Source organism: Alosa pseudoharengus, unplaced genomic scaffold (assembly GCF_046254945.1).
Source record: "Alosa pseudoharengus isolate Yale_2024_CS ecotype anadromous, Long Island Sound unplaced genomic scaffold, YU_APseudo_1.1 YU_APseudo_1.1_scf_6, whole genome shotgun sequence".
Lineage (NCBI taxonomy): Eukaryota > Metazoa > Chordata > Actinopteri > Clupeiformes > Clupeidae > Alosa > Alosa pseudoharengus.
The window spans coordinates 42,757,024-42,773,043 of NW_027468848.1; the positions used below are offsets into that span (position 1 = coordinate 42,757,024).

A 16,020-nucleotide genomic window follows, 5' to 3' on the forward strand; every position below is an offset into this window, starting at 1 on the left:
ATTATCATTCTGTGTCGTTTCATTTCACGTTCATGTTCATGTCTCTGTTTAGCCTAATGTTTGTTCTATTTACATTACAACCTCGCGGTTGAAACGGTTTCAAAATAAAAAGTGGTTTCAAAATAACAGCCCCCCAAAACAGAAAAGGAAAAGGCCAAAAAAATTAACATATAAGGAATGCATTAATAGTAATGTAAAAAAAAAAAAAGATTGAAAATCGAATCGAATTGTGACTTTAAAATCAAAAATTAAATCGAATGGAGGATTTGGAGAATCGTGACACCCCTATACAGTACGGACAATATATTTACCGTTTTTATTTAACGTTTATTCAGTTTCCACAATATTACCCCCTGATGAGCTTTCATTTCGATGGCTGATAGGCCTACAGGCCTCCTGCGACAGTCCCAACATTTAGCACTATAATCAAACAATCCAAAAGTGAATTAAATCTCGAAGCAAACTGAAAATCTTCTGCTTTTAATATAGCCTACCGATGTGTTATTTCATGAAGAGGCATCTGGCTGTTTGGTTTATGCTTGTTTTGCTTTCATTAAAAGGTGCTTTAAGCGATGCCACGCGTTTTTTAGGCTAAAACATTTTGTCACTTACTGCAAACATCACCTAACCAACCGCTAGCTGTCTGTGTCCTGAATACTCTGTAAAAAATGCAGTGTTGTAATGTAACGGAGTACAAATACTTCGTTACTGTACTTAAGTAGAAAGTATCTGTACTTTACTTCGCTATTTAAATTTATGTCAACTTTCACTTTTACTCCACTACATTTCCTAGATAAAATGTATACTTTTACTCCGTTATATTTCCACTAAGCATCTTCGTTACTCGTTACTAAAACATAAAATTAGAAGAAATGTGTGCGACAGCAATAAGGAAGGTTTGGCGAATCACTGCTCCTAGATTGCATTACGCACGCTCCGCACGCTGCGCGCTCTATTTCAGCGCTGTTTGTTGCTAAAGGAGGAGGACGCACAACTGAAACCGCCATGAGCACGAGCAACTACTGGAGGACCTCCCGTAATCATACACGACCACCCCGACGATAGTGGTGAACTCGGCGAACAGGGTAGTGGTGAAGATAACGTCATACACCCGTGGCCGTATTTGCAAGAAATGTTTCTGTACATTGGCAGCTTCTGTGAAGCTGAACACTCCGCTACCTGCCTCAGCGGCCTGTGAAAGGCTATTTAGCATGGCAGGACTTGTCTTCGGTCCAAGAAGAGTAAGACTTAATCAGGCCCGGGGTGGGTAATCGGGAGAATTCACGGTGGGCCGCTTCACTTTTGGGCCGGTCGAGAAAAAAAATATTGACATTGGTCACGTCTATCTTTTCTTAAAGTAGGACACTTTCCGCATTCTGTGCATGACACCAATGCAATGACTCTGCATGGGTTGTAGCCTACGTGAGGGAGTTCTCCCCTCCCAAAAAGAATTGGTTGGGTCCATAGCCCGTTTTTTCCAAAAAGTTTTCTCAGATACGGATAGCCGAGCCGGCCCTACAGTAGACACAAGCGTCAGGAAGGATGGATGGTAGAAAGAGGCCAGGTGAGACTGAGCAGAAGATCAACCAGTCGACCACTGAACATGATGAGCCCGAAATTAGTGATGAGGAGGCCATGACTATACAGGGACAAGTAGAGAGGATAAATTAAAGTTATTTAATGTAAGAAAGAGCACATTTGCTCAGAAGAGGGTGTAGTAGGCTAAAAGAGTAGGCTAAATCACCAAACAACAATATAGCCTACCCATGCAAAAAACATGTAGCCTAAACATTAGTTCAATATGCCTCTTTGTGGAAGCGTGGGATAGGTTACATTTCAAAGGCTTTCTTTCTTTCTTTCTGTTTTTGTTAACTTGTGGAATAGTGGAATATTTTTTTTTAACTTCTCAGTTGAAGTGAATAATTACATAACCTTTACACATTTGTTGAACCATGGTACTAATAAAAACTACAGGATAGTAAGAGCTGAAATGTTGCTTCATTTATCCAATTTCCACCACTATAGAAAATGTGGGCCGGTCTTGGGCCTGAAACTCCCGGGCACTGAATTCTGGCAACTTTGAAAACCAGCTTCTTTTGAAGATGAACAGACACCTTTTTCAGTTTCAACTAATGACTGGCATATTAGTAGCTGCTGGACATAGGTGGCATGTGTGTGTGAGAGTGAGAGTGAGATGGTGAGTAAGCCCTAGAAATGCTCATACCACAGGACCAAAATGTTCAGGTCATTTTTATTTAAAGAAATAAGTTATTTATTTTTCATTTTTACCCGAAGTTCATACAAAAGTGACATTTCTGTTTCTGTTTTTTTCTTTGATGTCAGCTCTAAAAATATGCTGTTTGTTCTTTGAACTTAAGAGAATTGTGCCTGAAAAGTCCTAGAAAAGAAGGCGATTTTGATTTGATGAGTGAGATTAAGAAGATATGGGAACCCAGAATATGCTTTATGCTTTACAATAAGAAAGCCAAAATAAAGTTCACAATAAAAGTTAAAAATAAAACCGCTTGCTTTTTACTTTTACTTCAAATACTTAAGTACATTAAATATCAGAAAATTACTTTTGATACTTAAGTACAGTATATATCAGATACTTTAAGACTTTTACTTAAGTAATATTTTAAAAGGTAACTTTCACTTCTACCAAAGTATTTTTTTAGTACGATACTTGTACTTTTACTCAAGTATTGCTTTCTAGTACTTTATACAACACTGAAAAAATGTGATCTCTGTGGACAGCCCAGGCTCCAAAAACAACCTGGGCAAACCTAGCCCATAAAAACATAAACTGTTCCAGCAAATCACAGACAAGATGCGCTTTTAGGAGAGTTTCAATTGCACAGGAGCAGCACGGGAGGGAGGGGGAGGAAGTAGCGAGGTAGCTCTCTGTTTTGTTTGAAAGTCAACAGAAGTGACGAATGAAACAATATACATTCACTGTGAGGCCAAACCCAAGAGCAAAGACACACTGATCTCTGCAATAAAGTTTTTTTGGTAAAACAAACTCACAGCCGATGTCTGCAATAAATACATAGACAATCTGGACAAAGTCATCGACCAGGTCATAGCATGGAAGGGAGAGGCAACTGGCATTTGATCTCCCCTCGGGCCAAGGGATGTCCAAGTTTTCTGCTTTGCCATCTTACTATTACTATTTTCATATCCAGGTGCCAATTGCTATTCGTTTTAACCTACTGGTTAGCGCTTACTGGTGGCCTACTGGTTAGTGCTTCGGACTAGTAACCGGAGGGTTGCCGGTTCGAACCCCAACCAGTAGGAACGGCTGAAGCAAGGCACCCAACCAGTCACTGCTCCCCGAGCGTCGCTGTTGTAGCAGGCAGCTCACTGCGCTGGGATTAGTGTGTGCTTCACCTCACTGTGTTCACTGTGTGCTGAGTGTGTTTCACTAATTTACGGATTGGGATAAATGCAGAGACCAAATTTCCCTCACGGGATCAAAAGAGTATATACACTTATATACTTACTTATGTTTACATTAAGTATTTTTTGCTTGAAACTAGGCTATACGCATTCCAAAACGACTACTGTTCAGGTGCGTGTCTGTAATATATTGGGTAGCCTACTCTGTTCACAGAAACCCAGTCATGTTTTTGAATGGTCGTGCATCATTCCCTCATTTTCTCTTCAGACGGGAGAAATACGGATTTCAGTGTTGTAGTTCCTGCTTACAATGATGTAAAAATCATCACTGTGCATCATTGTAAGCAGGAAGTCCCATATCTTTGTCGAGAAGGTGAGACTACAAACACTCTTTCTTAATTTTTTCAGGGGGTGGGACCCACTCAGGCTACAGACCTATTACAGATCAGTGGGTGGGACTTGCAGAAACTAAAAGAAAAATATCCGGCATCTTTTTTTAAGCTAAGCTAACAGGCTAGGTGCTTGCTGTGCGGAGAAAGCTGGTAAGTGACAACGATGGCAGATCATCATTTTGAAACTAGAGACTAGAGAAAGGTTTTTCTTGCCTGTGTTTGGAATATCGTGTTCTCGTTGACTGAAATGGAGGGAAATCTGTGGTTTTGTTTGATATTGACATGGCAACGAACCGCAAATGTAACAATATTGTGCAGCTATGGTTATGGAGTCAAGTCATCAACTAATTTCAAAAGCTGTGCCGCATCAGAGGGATCAAAGAGCCGCATGCGGCTCCGGAGCCGCGGGTTGCCGACCCCTGGCCTAGGCCTAATAAATTAGACATTGTTCATATATTTCTTTTAAAGTAAAAGTTCAAATTCATGCTGGATGTGGTTTATTTTCTTATCCTTTGTGTTTCTCTATTAGAGCAGCCTATTAGAGAATAGGGAATCCAATTGGGGAAAAAAGGTTGAGACATAATGTTTAATTCCTCCCTCATGGTCCGGATGAATCAAACAGGCATAGGGGACAAAATAAAGCTAAACATGCGTAGTTTAACCTATGGTAAACGTCCAAAAACGTTGTTATTTTACAACATCCTAAATCGGGGGTCGTTTTTCTTACGGTCAGTAGGCTTTGGGCAGCCGCTGAGGGTGGCACAAAAAGTCGGAGCATTTCTTTTTAGCTTTCATTAGCACTAATCGGTTCAATTGCTCAACAAGTCGATCATATTCCTGTATGGGCAGTGCGTAAGATACCCTAGTTGGCTACTTTGCACTGCAAGCGTCTGTCTGTGCCGAGGTCTCAGACACCCACGTGAAGGGGACGGAGAAGGCACTGGTGCCGGGGATCTGTCTCCATGGCTGAAGCAGGGTTATGCACAAATGGCTAGCACATTAGTTAAATGTCGGATATGCTAGCCTATGTTTATGCTGTCAATTCGCGGGACATCTGACCTGGAACTATGTAAAATGTGTGATTTACGTGCAAACAAGTAGCCTAATGATGTGCTGGTAACGTTTGCAAAATAGCGATTTTTGTAAATGTCCATAATGAAGAACAGGACCTTTAATATATATGGCCACAAGAATGAGTGTAACATGAAACAATGATCATTTTAATTTTAGAATCCTTATTAATGCCAAAATGTTACATTAATGAGTCCCTCTGTGCTTGTAGTTCAGTTAGGGCAGCGAAGAGCAGTGAAAGGCAGGAAATTATTGGGGTTGTTGGCTTTCATCCAGATGAGCAAAAAACACTTGGCTTTTTCTCGGTCAAGAAAGCACTGACTTAAATGATGACTCCACATTTCTACTATAGAAAAGACCCAATTTAAATACACATTCATCTTCCCAGCAGTGAAATGCTCCTTTAAATGAAGGTTATAATAATAAACTAGAGAATGTAATTCCAGGGAATTACGAGTGCATGAAAATTACGCTAGGGCAGACATGGTGGTTGCACAGCTTAATAAAAGTTGATAGTTTAAAAGTAGACAGTTTAAAAGTTGAATGTAGATTGGAAGTTGATCACACTAGTTGACTGAAAAGCCCAGGCTGCCAAACAGTTGTGGGCAGGACACAATTGGCGGGAGTCATAGCTGATGACAACTGACAGTTGGATTGGCTGAACAGTTAAATAGTTGGATAGTTTAAATGGTTCAAATATTTCATAGGGAATTATAGCAGTGAAGACTTTCATTTTGAAACAGTTGTGGGGAGAGGAAACAGTTGACCGGAGTCAAAGTTGATGACAACTGACTGTTGCTAGAGTAGTTATGGTGGTTGCTATGCTCGTTGCTAGGTTAATGATGTTGGTTGCTAGGTTTTAACTGTGAATGTGGTTGCTAGGCTGTTGCTAGGGTACTTGAAGTCGTGGCTAGGTTATTGCTAGGGTGTCCATGGTGGCTACTATCAGAAATAAAGGAGTTACTACAGTGGTTTGCTAGTATAATCATCTTGGTTGCTATGGAAACTGACATAGATGCTTAATTTCAATGGTTGCTAAATTGGTTGCTAGGTAGGTGGTGTTTTAATATAGTAGGCTAGAGGCATAGTTGATGATAACTGACAGTTGGAATAGTTGAACAGTTAAATAGTTGGATAGTTTAAATGGTTAAATTATTTAATAGGGAATTATTGTAGTGGAGACTTTTATTTTGAAACAGTTGTGGGCAGAGGAAACAGTTGAACAGGATCTGTAGTCTTAAGAGAGCCAGATTGTATGCTTAAAGCCTGAGACAGACAGTTGCTGGAGGTGGCCGGAACCATATGGCTCTGGCCGGAACACTTGGCATAGGATTCTAAGTGCCCTATTGTGATGCCATAATCGCCAATGTTAAGTCTATGGGGAAATTTTTAATAGTTTTTAATTAATAGTTCAAAAAGTATAAAAGTTACAAATATGAAAAATACATTCCACACCTGTCCTAAGTAAGACCTACGTAACGCAGTTTGAATGAAGTTTCTACATTAAACGGTTGAAGCCGCATTAAACGCGGAAAAAGCGTTAGAAGAAGAATAATAAGAAGAAATCGGATAACAGTAGATTGCATTTTCATGCACTCTAATAATAATATATAGCAACCATCAACAGACTTTAGACAATGTTAGATGTAAACCTGAAATAAACTTTAAATAAACTAAACTAAAATTTTTCTCCAAAACAGAAAAATACAAATTTAGTTTCAACTGGTGAGTTGGGGATTCCATGTTTTACTGAACTTTCAGTTTTCCCTGAAAAAAACATAGTCTGAAAGGCAACTATTGTATACCAGGAACAAATTTGTTCCAAGAGACAATAAAGGCACAGCACGGTCATCTGAAGGATACTTACTATCCTCTATATCCTTCAGATACTCAAGAGATCTTGAGAAAGCTCCCCGTAGCTCATCCAGCTCTTTACTCCATTCTGTAAACATACAGTACATGTATAACTGTATTACTATAGTTCAAGTTCAAATTTATTTATACAGCATAACACATAATCATACACAGTGGTCATTCAATGTGCTTTACATGGTATGATACTAGATCAATCAATATATACAACATAAAAAAACAATATAAACAGCACTACAAAAACAAAATAATATTAAGAAAGACAAACAGACCAAAAATGGAAATATTTTTTTATGGCATGGCAACGTGGCATTGCCTCCATCAAGCACAAGACAATACAAACAAGACAGCAAAAAGGTTTAACTGAAACGTGTGTTTGGAAGACGCACACGGGAATAAACATACAGGTTAGCTGGAGATAGGAGATGCGAGTTCGGCCATATTGCTCAACTAAGTAAGTTATATTTCCTTGCTAATTATTGCCAACGTGTGTGTGTGTGTGTGTGTGTGTGTGTGTGTGTACACACATCATGTGATGTGGAATCAAAGCGGCCAGACTGAATCCGTTAAAAAGTTGGTTGTTATTTTGTAAATCAATATCAATCAATGTCTGTTGATCAGTTACAAAACCCAATAGGAGTAAATAAAATAAAATAAAAAAAATATGTAAAAGCAGTCTTTTAGGAGCGAGAGGAAATGTTATGCTGTGTGTTTGACATTTGGCCTACACACACGGCCGGCGATGCACCGTCGATTTATGACTGGCAACTGGCAAAAGTAAATAGAATTTATTGAAGTGAATAGGGCAACGCATACGGCAAGTGGAACGACGACCGTCGCATCGCTCTAATCGCCCCCTTTCTATTTTTCAGGGTGATTTTGATACGTCATTATAGAAAACAGCTGTATGGTCAGTGTATCTCCACTGAAGGTGGTTGGGTGATTGCGTTGCCAGTAGTGTGTGTATAGTACAGCAATTAACAGAACTCCACTGCCACGTTTGTCGCATCTCCATCCACCATTTGAAAATCTCACTGCACGCAATTGGATAACACTAGACCAATGTTTACTCTGAATGATTCCGGACTTCGACGCAATTGGATAACACTACGACCAATGTTTACTGACCTCCAAAGTTGCAGCGCTGTCATCATCAGTTTAGCTCGCCTCTGGGCCGCCTATATCAGATACGCCAATTTGATTGGTTCCCCGTGATGCAAGGAATAAAAGTAACGTGCATCATTGCTTATTGCCAGAGTGTCTCGCAGAGACAATTCCATTGTGCTCTTGGGAGAACTCTGGATTTCCAGGGTAGAGGAGCCCCGGCTCTCCGTGCATTTTAATTTTAATTTTAAAAGCCATCTTGCTTTTAATCCCAGCATATGCCCCCCTAAGGAAAACTGCTCCTACCATCACAAAGACTGTTGCCACATGGCCAGAAGGTGCCTCCCAGCAGCTGCAGGACTGCTTTGAGAGGACCTCTTTGAGAACTCTTTGAACATCAGGACTTGGAGGTGTTCACAGACAGTGTTCTGTGGTACATTAAGTACTGCATAGACACTGTCACAGTGGACAAATGCATTCGGGTCTACCCCAATCAGAAGCACTGGTTGACACGGGGGGTCCAGCAGCTGCTAAAAGAGAGGAACACCGCCTGGAGGTCCAGCAACAAAGACCTCTACAGCACAGCCCGAGCCAACCAAAAGAGGGGCATCTGAGAGGCCAAGGCAGACTACAGGAGGATAGAGGACCACCTGAGCAGTAACAGCAGGCAGGTGTGGCAAGGAGTTCAGCATCTGACCAACTACAGGACCAACCTCGGAGCTGTTGAAGGTGACCCCACGCTGGCAGAGGAGCTGAACATCATCTTTGCCCGCTTCGAGGTCACAGCACCAGAGAGTCCACTGTCCCACCTTACCTGGTGCAGGGCCAACAACCTGCTCCTCAACACCTCAAAGACGGCCTGAAATCCTCAACTATAGTCCCCTGCCCAAGAAACCTCACATCTCTAGCCTCAAGGACTACCGACTAGTGGCACTCATCCCAGTGGTGATAAAGTGCTTTGAGAAACTGGTCCGTAGTCACATCACAGCAGCCCTGCCCCGCAGCCTTTTGCCTACAGAGCGAATCGATTCACAGAGGATGCCATAGCCATAACACTACATACTACAATGATACACACTATCACACCTGGAGCAGCAGGGGAGCTATGGGCGGATGCTCTTTGTGGATTATAGCTCTGCTTTCAACATCCTCCCTCACAAGCTAGTGGTCAAACTGGGGGACCTGGGGCTTCCACACACCACCTGCATGTGGATCAATGTGGAAAGAGGGTCAGAGTGAGCCACCACACCACTACATCTACGGCCCTAAGCCTCAGTACCGGCTACCCCCAGGGCTGTGTGCCGAGTCATCAGCTCTACTCCCTCTACACACACAACCCTGTCCATCACAGCAACACTATGGACCATGGTGAAGTTTGCAGATGTCACAGTGGTGGGGCTCATCTCCGGTGGGGGTGGGGGGTCTGCCTGGTGCAGGGCCAACAACCTGCTCAACACCTCAAAGAACCCATCATAGGCTAAAGGAGAAAGAAAACAGAGATCCCACCATTAATCATCAGCGGGGACTGTGTGGAGAGGGTGTAAGACTTCCGCTTCCTGGGAGTCCACATCGAGGAGAGCCTATCCTGGAGCATGAACACCTGTGCTGCTGAAAAAGTCACAGCAGAGACTACTTCCTGAGAATACTCAAGAAGAATAACATCACACAAAGACTGCTAGTGTCCTTTTACCGTGCCTCCATTGAGAGCATGCTAACATTTGCGTATGGTACGCCAGCTGCACAGTGGCTCAGAGGAAAGCAATCCAGAGGGTCATGAACACTGCCCAAAAGATTGTACGCTGCCCTCTCCCCACACTGGAAGAACTACACAGTTCCCGTTGTCTCAAAAAAGCCCAGAACATTATAAAGGACACCCACCATCCCGGTCACTCCCTGTTTGAACTGTTGCCTCCAGGCAGACAATACAGATCAATTAATGCAAGGACAAATAGACTCAAAGCTGTTATCCAACCACAATAACCACCCTCAATGCTGAAAAGAAATAAGGTGCAATATGACTGTGAAATGGATCAGTGCAATGACAGAAGGCATGTATGTATGTAGATGTACGTTCATACTGTTTTTATGCAATGACTGGGTGTGTATGACTGTGTGTTTATGTATGCTGCTAATGCTATTATATATGTTTCTATTTATTCTTTTATAAGTTATATTTTAATAGACTCATGAATGATACACTGACAGGAAAGCACTTTATTGTCATTGTCACAGGTACAATGAAATTTAAAGACCTATTCTATTCTAAGACCGATTAGACAAATTATGCAAATCATTATAATGATGATTAAATGATTAGAATCAAAATCCGAAATGCATTATTTTACTACAACCTATAGGTGCAGTTGGCTTGGCTGTTAATTGCAGTACTTCTCTAGCCAGTTCACTTCCTGTTTTGGGAGTTGAAAAGGGCTAATTCATGTAAACATTATGATATTCTAGCTGTAACTTTACACTGCTATATAGTGAGCTAGCGAACTACCACCTAGCTCAAAGTCATAAACTCCAAACTATATTTACAATTTGATTTACAGCAGACTGTACCGAATGCAATCCCCTCACCTTTACTGAAATCCACCCGTCTCCTCAGGTAGTCAAGGTATGTGTGCCAGATTTCAACATAATCAGTAGCCTGGACAAAACCAGCATGTAGGGACTTCTCAAAGGTATCTGAAGGAGGATGACATTTCAGATAACAACAATGCTTCATGTCAGTCTTTCATCTCCATCATTAATCTCAACACATGCATAGAGAGAGAAAATACAGTTAATTAATGGATTGTGGAGTAGCACTTGAAAATAACTACACATTACAAAGCATCTGTAAGCTACTAGCATTGTTCCAACATTAATTCAGTACACCAGTAAGTCATCTGTAAACACAGTTATAAAAGTTTTGATCTTGATATATAAGCCCTTTTAAAATGTGTGAATTTTCATAATTAATCAATGATACAGTAACTGTATTAACATGATCAAGAAACTATTTGCAACTATGTATGTATTCATTTAAAAATATATTGACAAACACATACACTACAGGGTTTCCCGCAGGAAATGTGTTAGTCAAGGTGGTAGGTCGTAGGTCCCGGAGGGGGGGTGGGGGGGGGTGGTGGGTGTTGGCGTCTTGTTTGTGCGATACACTACAGACTCTGTATATTTAACAATTATTTATAAAACGGGTCAATGATGTGACGCTCATTTTTTTGTGTACATATGGATTATATACATTTAAAATTGTTAAAATTTGAAAATAATTTGACAAATTATTTTCAAATATCATTTTCATCAAACCCTAATCTTAAAGTTTTGGATTTATTTTGAAAGAGTATTAACTGAATTTGGGTAAAATTGTCAACACGGTGTAACTACAAAAACATGAACCAAATAATTACACTTGCTGAAAAAAATTTAAAATTCTCTCCAAAATCCCTTCTAAAATAATCTGGCATGATCTTGCACAAGAACTTTTCAATATTTAATACAAGTAATGAAACCCCATTGTTCTGAATGTTTGAATTAATATGGGGAATCGTGTCTGTCACATCAACCACTTAAAATGTCAAGTGGTGTAACCACCATTTAAAGGAACACGCCACCCAAAATCAGTAGTAATATATGTTCTTACCTTAACTAACTACCTTAACTTTCACGAGTTGAGTCATACCTCTCCCGCGTCGGTATGTGCACTCAAACGATCTGGCGCGCGGCGCAAATGTGTTAGCATGTTGCTATGCTAGCGGGCTCTGCCGTAGCCGTAGAGGGAGTAAGATGGCATTAATCAAACACATCCACGTTTTCCCTACTTAAATACAGTTGCACAAGTAGATGATAAAAATGTGTAAGGTCACACAACATGAAACGTGACGATTTTCCAAGCGAATAAACAGGAGAACTACAATGTCTGGCGCAATAGCACTTGGGAGTACTTCGACCTAGGTAAATATTAATTAACACCTAATTGTAGATCCTATCCACCACAGAGTTTAGAAAAGATTTTTTTTGACCAATTTTCAAAACCTTGCATTCTCCACATTTTTAGCTAAATTTTCATGTACCACATCAGCATTTTTGTTCCATGAATCTTTTGTAAATTGCTTTACAATAGTGTCGGGCCCTTGTCAGCAGCCTTCGGCTTGCCTCTTGCCACTATTCACTCCTTCTTCTTCCGATGTCATTTCTGAGTCATCTACAAGATGTTTACACACACACACACACACACACACACACACACATTCACCTCCGTGAATAGAACCAACTTGACGTTGACTTCAACCTGTGCTATATCCTAGATGAGACTGCCTGGGTTATTTTGTTTCGATATCAAACACATAGTAATTGTAGCCTTCAGGGAATAGGCATTTAAAAGAGAGACAGAGAGTGATGTGACTTGTATGACTTCTACAAGCTCAATAACATCCACAGCCGAAAAAAAAAGGTAAGAAAAAAAGTCAGAAAAATTAGAAGGCAAGCATGCAAGTTTGGCGGTTACTAAAAATGTGAACATGCACGTTGCACTGTTGTGCGGTGGACTTTCGGAATGAATGGAGTCGGCGTTTCTTTAATATCGAGGCGCTAGTTTGTCCGATCGGCCTGCTGGTATAAAATTAATTGCGCTGTCTGTCTGAAAAAGACGCGCTCTCTTCCCATGCAGTCAAAATGAACTTCAGAACAGGCTTGTCATAGTGTCACCCTGACATGCCAGTGCGTAAAGTAAAATGTAAATGACTTGTTATTTTATCAAGGATTTCTTTCTTTTTGCAAAAAAATAAAGTACAATAGGCATTAATTAGTAGGCCAGCAGCATGTTGAAATGATGTGCCAAATTGCGTTTTTTATTACAATGATAAAATTGTAAAAGGACGTGACCGAAGCTGAGGCAAGCCTGGCAATAGGCCTATAGGCCCGACGGTAATTGTAAAGCAATTTACAAAAGATTCACTGAACAAAAATGCTGATGTGGTACATGAAAATGTAGCTAAAAATTGGAGAATGCAATGCAATCAAGCTTTTTGGACGACGTGGAGAGACAAGCCGACAGCAGATTAAATGCTCGAGAGAGAAAAAGATGCTGTTTTAAAAGGACGTGCAGACCGAAGCTGCAGCAAGCAGGTGATATTTAGACATTTATTTCACAAAATCCAAGACTAAGAACAGACAGACTATGTAACTGGACACATTGAGGCCAAAATTATTGAGAATTCTACAGGGAATGTTGAAGACGAAGGAGTGAATAGTGGCAAGAGGCAAGCCGAAGGCTGCTGACAAGGGCCCAACGCTATTATAAAGCAATTTACAAAAGATTCACGGAACAAAAATGCTGATGTGGTACATGAAAATTTAGCTAAAAATGTGGAGAATGCAATGCAATCAAGCATTTTGGACGATAGGCTATATTGGCACACAGAATAGGCTAGGCAACAGGCCGATCTGCGTTTTATTTGGAGACTGTTTTGCGAGACAGAGACTGAGTTTGCTGCTGATATTCTGGGGATAGGCTACAACATAGCCAATGTAGGACTTTAGCCTTTAAACCCTTAGAACCCTAAGCTGTTTTTAGGGCATTTTCACTACCTTTATTCATAAGGATTTATTCTGGTCATTGTAAGTGCCACACACACATATTATATATTGTTTTTTTCAGCAGAGTCTAGGCTATAGATCTGTAGATCTATAGATATAGATCTACAGATCTGCCATCGTTTCATGCATTAGTACTAGCATTGATTTTATTTCATTTTAAAACATAAAAAGCATATTATAAAAATTATTATATTTCGACATGTATCTCACCACAGCAAGCTCATAGCTCTACATGCATTTCATGTGTGTGTAGGGCAGACTGTCCTGAAACGGGCAATATAATTGCCATGTTGGAGGGATACTCTGGGGCTGAGCAATTTACAGAAAAATGTGGTGTGTGATTTACGGAAATAAATGCCATTTTTTTATTTAGTGATTTAAATTACCTTTCTGCGCTCCATATCTGTGACACGATCTGACCTGACCTGATTTGACCCGAGGTTGCGTGTTAGCCAGCGTGTCTAGGTGTATGCACTCATAATGATTCTCAACTTTTTACTGGATTGCCATGAACAAGGTAAAGGCAAAAAAGCTGTTTCTTGGTTGAACAAATTGGGATGCAATGTGAGCCTTGAATTGGATGCTATGCAGGAATTTGCTAGGATCTCAAAACCGGATTATGAACATGCTTTGCCATAGAGAAACACACAATAGCGTTGGATTATGCTTTGCCACAAAAACAGACAAAAACATGGGGTAAGTCCAGCAACATGAAGTTATTATTTTGCTGTCACTTCGTTTGTTTTATAACCCAGAATGATGGTATGTTGGTATCAAATGATGGCTCTGAGTCTCCTCTTTCATCTGACATGCGTGGCATATCTATCCGATCACGGGTCCGCGAGTAATTCAAACGAGAGTAATTGCTGTGCAGCGTTGGTTTGTGTACATGATGTTATTATTTTGCAGTCACTTCGTCTGTTTTTATAAGCCAGAAGGATCGATATACGTGGTACCAATGGATAGCCCAGTGTCTCCTCTTCCATCTGATATGCTTGCCATATCTATGTGATCACGGGTTCGCGAGTAATTCAAACGAGAGTAATGGGTGCGCAGGTGAACGCAGAGAAGTATAGACTGTAAATATGTTGCAATTTCATTTAATTTCATGATTTTTTTTTATTTTTATACTTGATCATACAGACAAGTGTGTAGTCTCTTTGGAAAGCCCCACTTCTGCTCTGTCATGCAATAAAGGTTTCATCTCGCTGCGATGGACGGATCCGGAGCAATTTAACAGAGAAGAAAGGGTGTGTTTTTTGACGCACTTTGCGTCAATCGGGTTCTAAGGGTTAATATATTCGCTGCATTGGATCAGTCTTTCTAGAAAGAACAGGCAAGAGCTTTCTAGCCTCACGTCAGCAGCGCCGCATCCCATATACATTAAAACACAGCGGATGGCGGGCGGGTGCGGTTTTGAAAATTGGTCAAAAAACTTTGCTGATGGATGGATTAAGTTTTGCTATGCAGTTATGGTTGAAATAATAGCCCATCAGCGCATGTCTAGTGTGTGTGCCTCTCTCTCGCTCAGAGGGGAGGGGAGGCTGAGGGGTCGATCAAGCATGGATTCTAAACTCTGTGGTGAATAGGATCTACAATTAGGTGTTAATATTACTACCTAGGTCAAAGTACTCCCAAGTGCTATTGCGCCAGACATAGTAATTCTCCTGTTTATTCGCTTGGAAAATAGTCAAGTTTCATGTTGTGTGACCTTACACATTTTTTTATCAACTACTTGTGCAACTGTATTTAAGTAGGGAAAACGTGGATGTGTTTGATTAATGCCATCTTACTCCCTCTACGGCTACGGCAGAGCCCGATAGCATAGTAACATGCTAACACATTCGCGCCACGCGCCAGATCGTTTGAGTGCACATACCGACGCGGGAGAGGTATGACTCAACTCATGAAAGTTAAGGTAAGAACATATATTACTACTGATTTTGGGTGGCGTGTTCCTTTAAGGAGCAATTTTGTATGTATTATGTCAGAGAATCATGTGACAGGAAATTATGTCATAGAGAAGGACCCTTCAAGACAACTGCTATGAGTCAAGGTATTAAAAATGTTGATAAATCATATAATAAGTCATAAAATATTCAATTTAATGTAAAAACTGTGTTTGAATATTCACATAAAGGTGAAGTGTGTACATAGTTGTCCATAATAATGCCTGCAAATTTTGCTTTTAAATAGAAATGTCAAATGGTGTAACCGGTTACACCATTTGACTCTTTTCTGTTTGAGACCAGTTTGATCAGATTCAGGGCCAAGAGTATGTAATTTTAGGTGCCAATTGTGTTATTTTTATAATTTAAATAGTGACTAACTGTTTAGCATGAACAGATTTAAAAAGGTTTAATTAGATTGCAATTTAAGCAATTTTTGAAATGTCAAAGCTTTTCATTTTAAATTTAAACTTCCATAATAATTTTTTTATATTTTATTATGATTATGACTCTTTCACTCACTCTTATTCTCTCTCACACACACTTTGGGCCCTAATTTAGCAATATAAAATGCATGGTCACTAGCAAATAGCGTAAATACATTTAGGAATTTGTCCAGTCCACATTCAGGG

General features: G+C 40.3%; 1 protein-coding gene across 2 annotated transcripts in view; it reads right to left on the reverse strand.

Annotated features, from left to right (window-relative positions):
• Nucleotides 1-16,020, reverse strand: part of sart3 (spliceosome associated factor 3, U4/U6 recycling protein) — a 151,332-nt gene that overhangs the window by 78,774 nt on the left and 56,538 nt on the right. For both annotated transcript variants that reach the window (XM_076270131.1, XM_076270130.1), the window contains exons 9-10: nt 10,419-10,526; nt 6,730-6,804 (exon numbers count right to left, since the gene is read on the reverse strand). In XM_076270131.1, the coding sequence (XP_076126246.1) occupies nt 6,730-6,804; nt 10,419-10,526 (183 nt within the window). The remainder of the gene's footprint in view (nt 1-6,729; nt 6,805-10,418; nt 10,527-16,020) is intronic.